The sequence below is a fragment of the Microtus oregoni genome, unplaced genomic scaffold (assembly GCF_018167655.1).
Source record: "Microtus oregoni isolate MIOR12 unplaced genomic scaffold, Mior012 000034F_ref0000314, whole genome shotgun sequence".
Lineage (NCBI taxonomy): Eukaryota > Metazoa > Chordata > Mammalia > Rodentia > Cricetidae > Microtus > Microtus oregoni.
In genome coordinates, this window is record NW_024543093.1 from 18,509,806 (window position 1) to 18,522,625 (window position 12,820).

The 12,820-nt window shown below is 34.2% G+C and overlaps 1 protein-coding gene across 30 annotated transcripts in view; it reads left to right on the top strand.

Moving 5' to 3' along the window:
• The window catches only part of Nrxn1 (neurexin 1), a 1,082,053-nt gene that overhangs the window by 945,237 nt on the left and 123,996 nt on the right, over positions 1-12,820 (top strand). For all 30 annotated transcript variants that reach the window (XM_041630237.1, XM_041630235.1, XM_041630239.1 and 27 more), the window contains one exon: positions 351-670. In XM_041630237.1, the coding sequence (XP_041486171.1) occupies positions 351-670 (320 nt within the window). The remainder of the gene's footprint in view (positions 1-350; positions 671-12,820) is intronic.

Here is a 12,820-nt window from a genome sequence, read left to right on the forward strand (position 1 = left end):
GTTAGATATATCATACTTTTTAAATTTAACACTTTGAATTTGAGACACCAACAGCAAGTTATTGAGGCAAAGGAAAAGGGGATTCACTAAAATCTGATTTGTAATATATGTTTGATTGGTCTTTTAGCAAAAGCACAACATTTATAATATGTTGAAAATTTATAAGTATTTGCCAGTAATTATGCATTTCATGGACACCTCATTTCTAAGCAATGAATTATGAGTCAATTGCCTCTCTTATAGTTTATTGCTCTCATTATCCACCCCATAAAAGATCTGTTTTATCATCCTTTGTAGAATGTAGAGTTCACAATCAACATTTTTGCATGTATGTAATATTATTTTTACAGGGCGTCAGCTCACAATCTTCAATAGCCAAGCAACCATAATAATTGGCGGGAAAGAGCAGGGCCAGCCCTTCCAGGGCCAGCTCTCTGGGCTTTACTACAATGGCTTGAAAGTTCTGAATATGGCAGCAGAGAATGATGCCAACATCGCCATAGTTGGGAATGTGAGGCTGGTTGGTGAAGTGCCTTCCTCTATGACAACTGAGTCGACAGCCACTGCCATGCAGTCAGAGATGTCCACCTCAATCATGGAGACCACCACAACCCTGGCTACCAGCACTGCAAGAAGAGGAAAGCCCCCCACAAAAGAGCCTGTCAGCCAGGTGAGCTCCTGCATGTCACCCTTTCCTTCCGGATCTATCCTCATCAAAGAGGCCTTTTCTGAGCATGTATCTTTTCCAAACAGGATTCTCTTTCTGATGTTGTGTGCTCGCCTTTCTTGGAAGCTGTTGTATATGATCCATCGTCTAAGAATATGAGCTATGTGGATGTTGTTTCATAGAAGTTTGTAGACAGAAAAAGGCTCTGTATTGGTTTGGTAGTTGCTAATTTGAGTCGATAGCCTTGGTTTAGCACATACTGGTAGAGGGAGGATTTGCTAATTATGGAGAAACTATAATTTTAAGGTAACAAACAAATAAATAAATGGCATATTTGTAAGGCTTTGTTTAATTAAGCTTAACCCTTCCTCAAAATAAAAGGGGTTAGGTGCATAGATTCCATGATGAATGATGGGTTTGTTTTCCATTTGTGAAGAAAGTGCTCACTGAGTTGTCTGAGGATCAAGATATTTTGTATGGTGTGTAATTAATTAATAATGTAATTTAACGGAATTCACACTAATGAGTTTATTGCTAAATTCTGTGTCTGCAACCTTTGAAAACAGAATCATTAAATGTGATATTGGTAGAGTTGGCAAACTTATAAATTCAATGGTAAAATTCTTACTGGTTGCCTAGATAATGTGCTGATTTCATCATTGACATTACATCAGAGAGCCGCGATAAAGACTTACTAAATACTATTGATGCTGCTGAAATGCTATTGAGTGATATGAGAACCTTATTGATACATGTAGGTTTTGCACATAATTCAGTTGTTAATTCTTTAAGAATTTTGCAGGTTCTTTTGTGGTTCAAGATTGGTGGCTTCATTTTGCTCTTAATAATGAATGTCTTCCATAGTTATCACATAACGGTTTTCAAATATATGAACTTTATTTATCCAGAAAACTGTATTTTAAATGAGAAACTAATAACAATCATTTTAAAAGTAGCTTTTGGATCAGGCATTTCAAAGAGATTATCAGATTTGGAAAGAGAACACTAGAAAATAAGTTTTGTGTGTATTAGTACTGTATAATGTCATTGAGATGTGTTTCAGAGGGGAAAAAGTGTGATGATTTTTTTACTTTGAATAAGATGGAATGGTATGAATGAATAAGAAAGAGAAAAATAAGTACTTAATCAGGAGAAGAAGGAAATTGACCAAATATTAAAATATAAATTCATAAATAAGAAAGAGAAAAATAAGTACTTAATCAGGAGAAGAAGGAAATTGACCAAATATTAAAATATAAATTCATAAATGGGGTACAGTGTTATATTGCATATTTTAAAATAATACAAAGCCATTTTATCTCATTTGGATTTTATTTATTTGCATCAGGCAAAAAAGTGAGCTGTCTCATAGGACATGCTCTATTACATATTTATTTCTAACTATCTTCAAGGACAGATTGTTCTCTGGGCATGAGGACATTGGCAGATGTCACTACCCTCATGACATTAATTTTAGTAGGAATGTTGACTTTGAAGATCATCATGTTGTTATCTGTACTTTTTTTAGATGTATGCTACTGTTGATGACATAGCAATCAGCTCTTTGGATAAAGACTTGTGACTTTAGACAGACTCTTGCTTGGTCATGATGCTGGATAGCCTTTGTTTGCACTTCGCTTTGAATCTGTTGTTGTTCAACTGATGACAAATCTAAAACAGGAAAAAAATAAATGTAAGATTATTAGTAAAGTATTTCCTTTACATTAAATAGTGGCTAAGAGAGTATGCAAGTGTGTTATCTGAGCTGGAAGTGTTTGTGTAAATACAATTTGAGTTAGTTTTGTATTTGTTTTACTAAGCCTGTATTATTGTTATAAGTAGTGAAAATTCCTAGAAAAACTTGCATGTCTTTTCAAAAAAGAAACAATGACAATCATTATTTTAATGGAATTTAAATAATTTCTCCTGTTTATAACAAAATTTAAATATGCAAATAATTCTTTAATTTTAAGAAACAAATTCAAAGATGTTTGGTTGCATTTTATTAAATTAATTAATACAAAGAAAAAAAGGTTCAGTACTCATTAATTATCAATGAGAAATCTTTCAGAACTATTACAAGCTCAAGGACAGTAGTGGTATAGAAACGTAAAGAACCTATTCAATTAGTGATCGCTTGATTCATTTGAAGAGATACTGCATTAAATCTAAGAGTACTGTCTTTATTTAAGAGTAGATATTTTAAATCGCTAAAATTTTCAGCAAGCAATAACAGTGATTAAATAACTTGTTTTACTATTATACAGATTAGCTGTTACTGATAATCAGTGGAAACAAACATCTTAACTTCTGAAATGATTTTTGAAATGATTTTTAGTCACATGTGTGTGTTAAGGTAACAGTTGAGCATACACGATGAAGGAAAGAAAATCACTACGAAAGAAAGAAAAATATTTTTAATTATAGGATATCCATTTTTCATCTTAGAATTGAATTTTTAATTGCCCTCTAATACAGAAACATTACTGATAGATGGTATATACAGAGAGATTACTGATAAAAATAGATAGATAGATCTACATATTTCATCTGTAGTTTTTGATTGATAAAAATTATACAAGTATCTTAAAATTTTAATGAGTGATTTGTAATACAAATCCCAAATCCAAAACTTTGCCTACTTTTTAAAGGTTACATGAAACATCTATCCTTAAACTTTGTCCACGGTGACCACATCTGCTTGCTTTTATCAAGTCCCCCACTAAATTGTGTACCAAAGAGGTCATTTCATTTTTCTAAAGCCACACTATACTGCTTTTTTTTTTTCAATCAAATTGTATTTTCTTCAGTGATAACACTGAGCCACTTATGTGACAATGACAATGTACCTAGAGGTAGTGGCATGTTTTAGAACCGTGGAAACAGATTTTTGGTCTACCAGAATTAAATTGGATTCACTTCAAATAAATAATACGACATTTGTTCAGCTATCCTGCAGGGCAGGGATTGGGTGAGAAATGTATTTCAGGTTTCACAGGGCCAGTGAATAGAGGAGTGTTCAGAATATTTTCTGTGAAACCCCATCTATTATATATATTATTCCCTCTTATAAGTAAATATGCTTTAAGAGATAAAAAGAAAAAGTTTTTCATTCTGAGTGATGATCAGTTTTCATACTGGTTTCTTAACCTTACATGATTTAGAATAATAAAATAGTAGAAATGACTACCTAAAATGAAATGGCTTTAAAAAAAAAAGTGTTGGACAGGACAATGTTGATAGGTTTTTACAGGGGTTGAATAACTTCATGTATCTTGTATTACTGGAATGCTTAAGTCAACATATCTTTATAAGACTTATAAACTTTCTGGAATCCTATTCTTACAAGAAAAAATATTAACACAATTCATTCTCCGAACATGGAGCTATTTGGTTTTGGAGATTGCCATGCAAAAATTCTGCCTGTTAGATGCTGTGTTCTGTTCTGAATAACTTCTGCATTAATTTTTGCGTAAGTGACCAAAAAAAAAAAAGCACCCAAGAGACTTAACCTTTTTCTAACATTGAATTAGATTATTTATTGCTAATATGTTATTTATTTTAAGAACAATATCATGACTTTTTCCTCTGAACTATGACTTGGTATTACTGGAATATTCCTGGAATATTCAATGGTGTTTTCTCTTCTTCCCTTCAAGTTTATTTTACATACTATATGTAGAATAAATAATTCAGAACCTTAACATTGTTTTTCTTGCAGAAAATATAGTATAATAGAAAAAGCATATCAAACTCAGACTGTGCTTTACTTTCAACACAAGCAAACACAGTGTCCTGTGATTTGGCTGTTGACGTTCCCTCATACTGGTGTTGTGCCTCTGTAATAAGTGAGTCACTATGAGTCTTTGGAGCTCTTCTCAGTTTTCAATTTTAATTGGCTCCTATCTTGATGTGCCTAATTAGTTCCTCTCATCATTATTTAACAAAGCATAGATATGTTCCTTTCTTTTTGATAGGATAGGTACACATCCCAGTTGCCACTAAGAGTTCTAATGTTTACCTATTAATCTATGTAATTAGTAAAAATTGCTCTTTTTGTTTTCCAGGAACGTTTTTACAGCACATAAAACTGTATTGTACTGTGCTTTTTTTCTTACATACATAAAACTTACCTTTGCAAGAGAATCATACATAAGTAAATATTGAACTTTATCAAGTATGTGCATAGCTTAAGCTGGTTGTAAGATCTTGTCTTGGTTTTTAGAAGCCAAGACCTTTCCATCATTTTATTTCAAAAAAATCTGGAGATAGTATATAAAAAAAAAACGATACTTTGAGAGATTTTGGGTTTTGTTGCTTTATTTCTTGTTTACTGGAGGAATATATTTCAAACAATTCAGAAAATATTATAGATGGAGACAGGTTCACTCCATATAGATAGAATGTCTTGCTTGGAGCCTTTCTCAGGCTCCTGGGTGAGTGTTTTCCAGGTTAATTTAGGACATCTATGTAAACAAAAGTTTCGATACTGCCTGCTCCCACAGTCATTCAGTCCCAAATAAACACACAGAGGCTTATATTATTACAAACTGTTGGACTTATTTTCAGTCTTATTACTAATGTCCTCTTAAAACTTAAATTAACCCCAATTTTTATCTATCTTTAACCGTGTAGCTTGGTACCTTTTCTCAGTAAGGCATTCTCATCTTGTCTCCTCTGCTTCTGGATGATGACTACATGTCTATTTTTTCCCTTCCCAGTATTCTCCTAGTCTGGATGCCCCACCTATACTTCCTGCCTGGCTACTGGCCAATTAGCATTTTATTAAAAGGGAGACAAAATTTACAGTGTGCAAGAGCATTATCCCACAGTACATCTACTCAAGGAAAGGGACTGCTGAGAAACTTTGTGATAGGTTGTAAGAGATGTGTGTGCTTCACATCTGTCACTGAGACTGAACCCACTCATTCAAGTTTTTATGAAAAGAAACCCAATTAGTGTTCAAGTAAGGAGAAATATTTAATGTTTTAGATACTGCAATTGCTTCCTGGAAGCTTTGCAGCTACTCATTAAAAATGAATACTATTTGTTTAAAAACTATAAGCAGTGTACACACATTTCCATGAAAAATACATAGTTAACAAAATATACTTTATATCTCCCAAGAACAAATTTTTATTTATATTAAAAATATTAATTAACTGTGCTAGGGCTTCAAAATTTAAAAAAATTACAGTGTTACTTATAATTGTGCATGTTCCTGATAACCACTTTGCATTTTTAAGCTGCTAGTGCCATGAATAATTAATTTTATTTTTTTCTGACCCAAGCATTCTGCTGAATTCCCTTAAATCAATGCACAATTTTACAGCAAGTTTTAGTGCATGTTGGAAAGAAACACACTTAGTTAGAGATTTTAAAGAATATACAAAGCCATATTCTCTGGAATTAATGGTGTCTGTTGAGAAGAGTATAATTCATTATAATTCATTTTAATTGTGGTAACTAGATGCTGCTTGGAAGGTGTTTTCCTCTCTTCTTGCTGACTAGCTAAAGCATCAAAGGTGCACATTTTTAAAGGTTTTATTTTAAGATGACACTGCATAGTGCATAATCTGGATGTTTGAATGGATGAAAAGATAGTCTACTGAAATTTGCAAACCTGGTTTTGAAATATTGTCTGATAAAGCTGGACCTAGACAGTATGTGAGTTCATTCATAAGTTTTCTTACCCAACGTAACACATCTGCACAGCAGTTACTCCAAGCAAGATACTGTTCTAGTCATTGGAAATGCAACATTATGCACAATTAGACATTCCTGCATAAAACTCACATTGTAGTTGAGGAAGATGAACAGCAAACAAATAAACAAACAAATTCATACTTCGTATGGAATTTCAGATATCATAGGAAACAGTTGCTGGAGAGTCCTACGTCAATGCCTGTGCTTGCAGAAGCAAAAAAAAAATGGATTTTTTTGGATAAATGAGTTTTAAGTGATTGTTGATAAAAACATCTGTTAACAAAGAGAACTTGCATGCTATAGTTAAGACATACTCTAGGATACAGAACTTTGCACCTTCTCTAGATTGTTCCAATGGTGATAAATTGCTCTGTTGGAGACTTAGAAGCCAGGGGAAGTAACAAAGGAGGCACCAAGATATGTTCCATCTGCTAATAACCTGTGTCCTCTGTCTTCCTAGTATCTTAATTAAGTCAGATGTGTAGCCCCATTCTAGGGCATGTGTGAGTCTGGGTATTAGACAGAAGTTAAACAGGTGTGGTTTTACATTCTTCCATTCCACCACTAAGAAAAGGAGGCTAATAGACTACACAGCTCAGGACTGTGTGTCTTTTTTTCTGAGTATTTTAAGGGAAATTAGACCTTTGTAATTTATCTATCATCTATCTGTGTATCTATCTATCTATCTATCTATCTATCTATCTATCTATCTATCATCAATTGTCATCTGTCATCTAGTTATTTATTTGAGAGGAAAGTGCTAGGGATAAAACACGTGCCAGGGAAACACTCCACCATGGAGTTTGTTTTATTGCTTTTTAAAACATTTGTTTAAGGCAAGCATATACAATTCATAAACATAACACCTGATGAAATTTTGGTAGTATTTAAAGTGCTTAGTCTAATAAATAAACAACCAGCCTGGCCTCCTTTAATTTTTAGTCATGATTATTGTAGATTTTCACCCACATAGCAAATTATTGTTTTGAAAATGCAAATGTAATTACCTCATTTCCCACATTAACCCATCGAAGCATATAAAGGGCAGATTCCTGACATTATCCACAGCCTACTTATTGTCTGCATCCTAAATGGTTCATTTCTGCCTTTTGTCAAGGTCCTACTGCACTCACTATTCACAGTGCCCTCCAGATTAAGAACCCTTTCTCTGCACTCTATACAGATAGGTTTTGTGATTTACCATTCCATGTCACAAGTCTACAAATTATTGTCTATTTTACTTACTGACTGATCATTGTACTTGTTGCATTGGTTTGAATGACTAAATCAATGAATCTACTAACATTTCTATCATTCAACATTTGTAAAAACAGTAATTTTTCCTAGAACAAATATAAATAAGCCATATCAGTCATTTTGAACAGTATCAAATTTTCAACATGGTCCTATTACATTAATTGTATTTCCTTTTTATCTGACATGAGCACATTTAAAATCAGCGAAATCATCTACAAATATTTATGTGGCCCTAGAAGATAAATGTCATTTTCTAATTACTATGCTACAAAGGCAGAAAATGATACTCAGAGTCCTTGAAGTCCTAAATTTCCCTATGGGCCCTGAGCTTTTTTAAAGTTTCCTTCAAAACATGGAACACAGCTAATCTTTTCCTAAGACTCCATCTCTGAAAGTTTGTAGTTCTTCAATTGTGTGGCTCAGTTTCAGAAGGGTGAATTTAGATATTATGTGGCCGTTTTCAACATCAATCTTATTTTTATGTTTGCACAGTAATGTAGTTTCTACAGACATGTTTTGTGCAGATCCACAGTCTCTGCAGAACATGCCTGGGTCATAGATTTGGAATTGGAATTCTTAGAAATGTGAGCATTTTGTCTAAGATCATGCCAAGAAAAACTCTTCTAGTCTTGACATGTATTACTCCCCTTTGTAGGTCTTCAGCATCACTTATAAATACAATTCATGCTATAGTTGTAGGAAGGGCTCACAAAGACCTGCCTGTAACTTTAGATCCATTGGAATTTGATGGCATTTGGGAGAGGGAAAGTCATTAGGGCCCCCGATAGGGTTCCTATTCCACTAGATGGCCTTATATCTATTACAGTGGGTTTGAGAAATACAGACATGTATTTGGGAGGGAAATGTGTTGGGTGAGTACTTAGAAAAGTTAGAGTGGGGAAGAGGGGACAAATAGGATCAAAATACATTGTGTGCATGTAGAAAATTCTCAGTAATAAAATTTTAAAAATAAGAAAAATACGGATCTTACTGGACACTGAAAGGGATCAGATGATGAAGCCCCATGACTCAAGGCAGCTTCACATGGTTTATTAAGGAACAGGATAGCATAGGGTCAAGGATTCCAGTGTGCCATGTTAAACTCGAGCTTCCCTTATACCAAACACACCATGTTCCTTAACCTCACAACATTCTAACTTCCTGCATATATAATTGACATTATAACTGCACAAACTTGTTATGAGGATTACATGACTCAACATAGGATAAGAACCATATTAAACTGTGGCTTCATGAGCATTTTTACTGTCAATAAATGAAATTTTCATGTTATTCATCCAAAAATACAAAATAATTAAAATATTTTAGTAAAGTGCTTAGCACATATTATTGCTACTCCATGACAGTTATGTTTGTAAAGTTTTCCTCATTTAAAACAAGAAATCAAATTATCTTATAACTTTGACAGTTAGTTCCCTTATTTTTGAAATTAACTGAATTTTGTGTCTGAATCAAAGCATTAAATGTGTGGGAAGTGCAAAGCTAAATTCTCTTTGTATTAAAGTGGCTTTTTCCACAGGAATGTGAGGATGAGAGATGGGGCATAGGGGAGAGTTGAAAATTATGCAAACTGTCTTAGTTACTACTCTACTGCTGTGAAAAGAAACCATGACCAAAGCAACTTATAAAATAAAACATTTTAATTGGGGACTTGCTTATAGTTTTAGAGGGTGAGTTCATGACCATTGTGTGGGAAGAATATCAGACAGACAGTCAGGCATGGCCATTGAACAGTAGCTGAGAAATTACACCTTATACACAAACAGTAAACAAAGAGAGAGAGAGAGAAAAAAAAATGAGCCCGGGGCTGGTGTGGACTTTTGAAATCTCATGGTCCACCTTTGACTGATACACATTTTCCAATAAGGCCACAACTTCACCAACATTACACCTCCTAATCCTTTCTAAACAGTTCCACTAATTGTAGACCAAGCATTCAAATATATGCACCTATGGGGAGTCATTCTTATTCAAACTACCACACAGAGTGTTGTCATGACAATCAATATGTGTGTGGGGGGGGAGGGGGACTTCAATATTGACTACTGATGCCATACACTCTGGTTTAATCCTTCCCCTCTACCTGCCAGCCACAAGTTAGTAAGGATCAAGTGTTCTGTAAGTGCCTGGTAACTGGTTCCTAGTTATTAACAGGCAAAGCAAATGCTCAGTATGGGACTGGATTTTGAACATATGGGTACAGTATCTGTCTCAATAGCATGTGTTGATTAGGGAGCTAAAAAGATTCATGACATGTTCGGGTGAAACAGTCATTCAACTGTGAGTGAATGAGATTGAATTTATACCTCTTGGTATAATTTCTTTTGCTGTTGCGTTAATCACCATTGAGACATAAAATGAAATTAACATATGGCAATAGTTTCAGCAAAAGAGGATTGGGGAATTGGCACCTTCTTTAAGACATTTATTCTGTTATAGGACAAAAATTCTTTGATTAAACAATAAGCCCATATCTAAGTGAAAGAGTATATATTTATTAATATTTTCATCTGACCACCACTATAAATAATTTGTGCTATTATTTTCTAAACGCCTTATCTTTGAATACATTGGCATTCTTATAGTAAGCATATTGATGTATTCCTTTCCAATACATAATTATCATGAAATGTTAACTGTGTTAGAATATGTGCTAATAATGCTCTTATCATTTATGATGTGTAAAGCAATTAAGTCTTGTTTGATTAATGCCAGGTTATAAATTTCTGTGATAATTTCTGACGTTTTGTCTTGTAGAAGTTTATTTGGTTTTCTTTTTTTTTGACATCACTTAAAACTTTTCTGAGCATTACACAAACACACACACATACACACATATATGTGCATATATACACATACACACACTCATACACACACATACATTTCTAAGGCTGTAATCTCAAACAAAGGGGTAGGTCATTCAACTAATAATAATAATAATAATTTTATTAGGTATTAACCAAACAAATTTCATTCTACTTCATCTCCCCTCTATTTATATAAAATTCTAAACTGGTAGGTAGACCTGGTATTAAGCAATAGATTTTAAATTGTCTGTAGTTAGAAGGATAATTTAAGAAACCAAACAGGAACTAGTTGTGGAACACATACATACCTGTTATCCAAACAATAGGAAAGTTAAATTGGGTTGCAAGTTTGGGACTGGCCTGGGTTGTATAGTGTTTTTCTGTCTTTCTGTCTCTGTCTCTCAATCTCTCTGTATCTCTGTTCATCTTTCTTTCTTTCTTTCTTTCTTTCTTTCTTTCTTTCTTTCTCCCTAACTCTATCTTGCTTTGAAAGGAGGAGGAAAGGGGAAAGAAAAATACCAATGTCTGTGTGTATATGTTTTTTTTATCCTAAAATGAGCTTGTGAATCTATGGTATTTTTACTTAAAATAGTTAATTACTGAATAACTTTTGAATAATTTAGGCATGCCACACTTTACTAGGTATAAAATACTACTTTTGAGGATGAGATGGATCCCATCATGATCCTCTAACAAGGACCATTTTCTCTAGCTCTTGACTCTCAGTGAGTTCATACATTAGAGAATTCACTGCATTGACAGTGGCAAAGCTTTAGAGTATCACAGATTTGGAGTCTATTAACAGAATCACTAATACAATTGAAGCTCAGAGACAAATTTAACACAGGAAGATGTTTTAGTCCCTTTGTAATAGCAAGCATATTGGGAAACGCACTTCTATTATTGCACTTCACCAGAGTGTTGGCAAGGTGCTAGACTCTATCTTGACTGTAATTACCAACCTTCTATCCCTCAGTGTGTTTAAAATCTATCTTATATTTGTACAAAAATGTCTTCTATAATAGATGTCGTCATTCAGTCAATACATGCAATAGTGGTGGTGCCACAGCCCCCTTTCCATCAATTTTTAAAGTTTTCTGATATAGCGAAACATACACTTTCCCTGAGAGACACATACACTGACCCAATTAATCTTCCTGTCTACACACAACATGTGCAGTGCCTTTCCGACTGTGGGGTCATTATTGTTGAATACTTATGTATAATACTGTGAGCTTAGAGTAATGATGATTCAAATTTATCATGACATACCATGGGAGTATAGAAGTATCAAATAAACTTGCAAAAACCAAAGCCCTTGGCATGTCATTGGCACATAGTAGGCTCTCAAATTTTCTCTACTCAGTATCTTTATCTCTATATCAGCCTTTGCTGATGATGAGAATTTTCTAATTTGTGTATGGATTCATGAATACTCAAGAGCTAGGGGAAATGATTCACAAAGGTGTAGTCTGAGGCTGTTTATTCCTGGTTCCCCCAAACATGAAATAATCACACAGAAACTATGTTACTGGCAATACTGTTTGGTCAATAACTTAAGCATATTGCTAGCTAGCTCTTATAACTTAAATTAACCCATTTGTAATAATCTATGTATTGCCACACTGTTGTGGCCCACTGGAAAGTTTCCATCCAGCGTCTGTCTCCTGTGGCAGCTCCATAGCTTCTCCCTGACTCTGCTTTCTTTACTCCCCTATCTGCGTGGATTTCCTTGTTCTATCTGCTAAGTTTTATTCATTAACCAATAAAAGATATATATATATATATATATATTGGTTAATGAATATATATACATACAGAACAACTTCCCACCCACAAGGGCATCAGAAACCCAAGGTCAGGCTCAGCAACGTAGTGAGATGGAATGCTCACTGTAGTTTCTATGAGTAATTAGTTCCATCACTGCCGCTAGTCATGGCGTGTTTAGGTAGTTCAGTTAAATATATCCATTGGCCATGCATTCTTAGTCTAGACAACTGAAAATCCTCAGTTTATAATGAGAAAATGGGTCACATCTGTCCTTGACTACTATGTCTTCTGTCCTGTTCCAGGTGCCACATTGACTCACTCTGAAGTTATCAATAAACTGATAGTTAATGCCATGCTTGGAAAAGTCACTCATGAAATGTTGCTACAAGATTTGGGACAATACGTTTTGCTTGTTTGTTTTTGAGACAAAGTCTCATGTAGCTTAGCCTAGCTTGCATCTCACTAAGTTGCCATGCACCTAAATTATTTATGGTAGCCCTGCACCTAAGTTACACGGGATAGGCATGCATCTGAGTTATATGGGAGCTTGTTTCTGACAAAACACTGAGACAAAAACTATGCACAAAGTCCC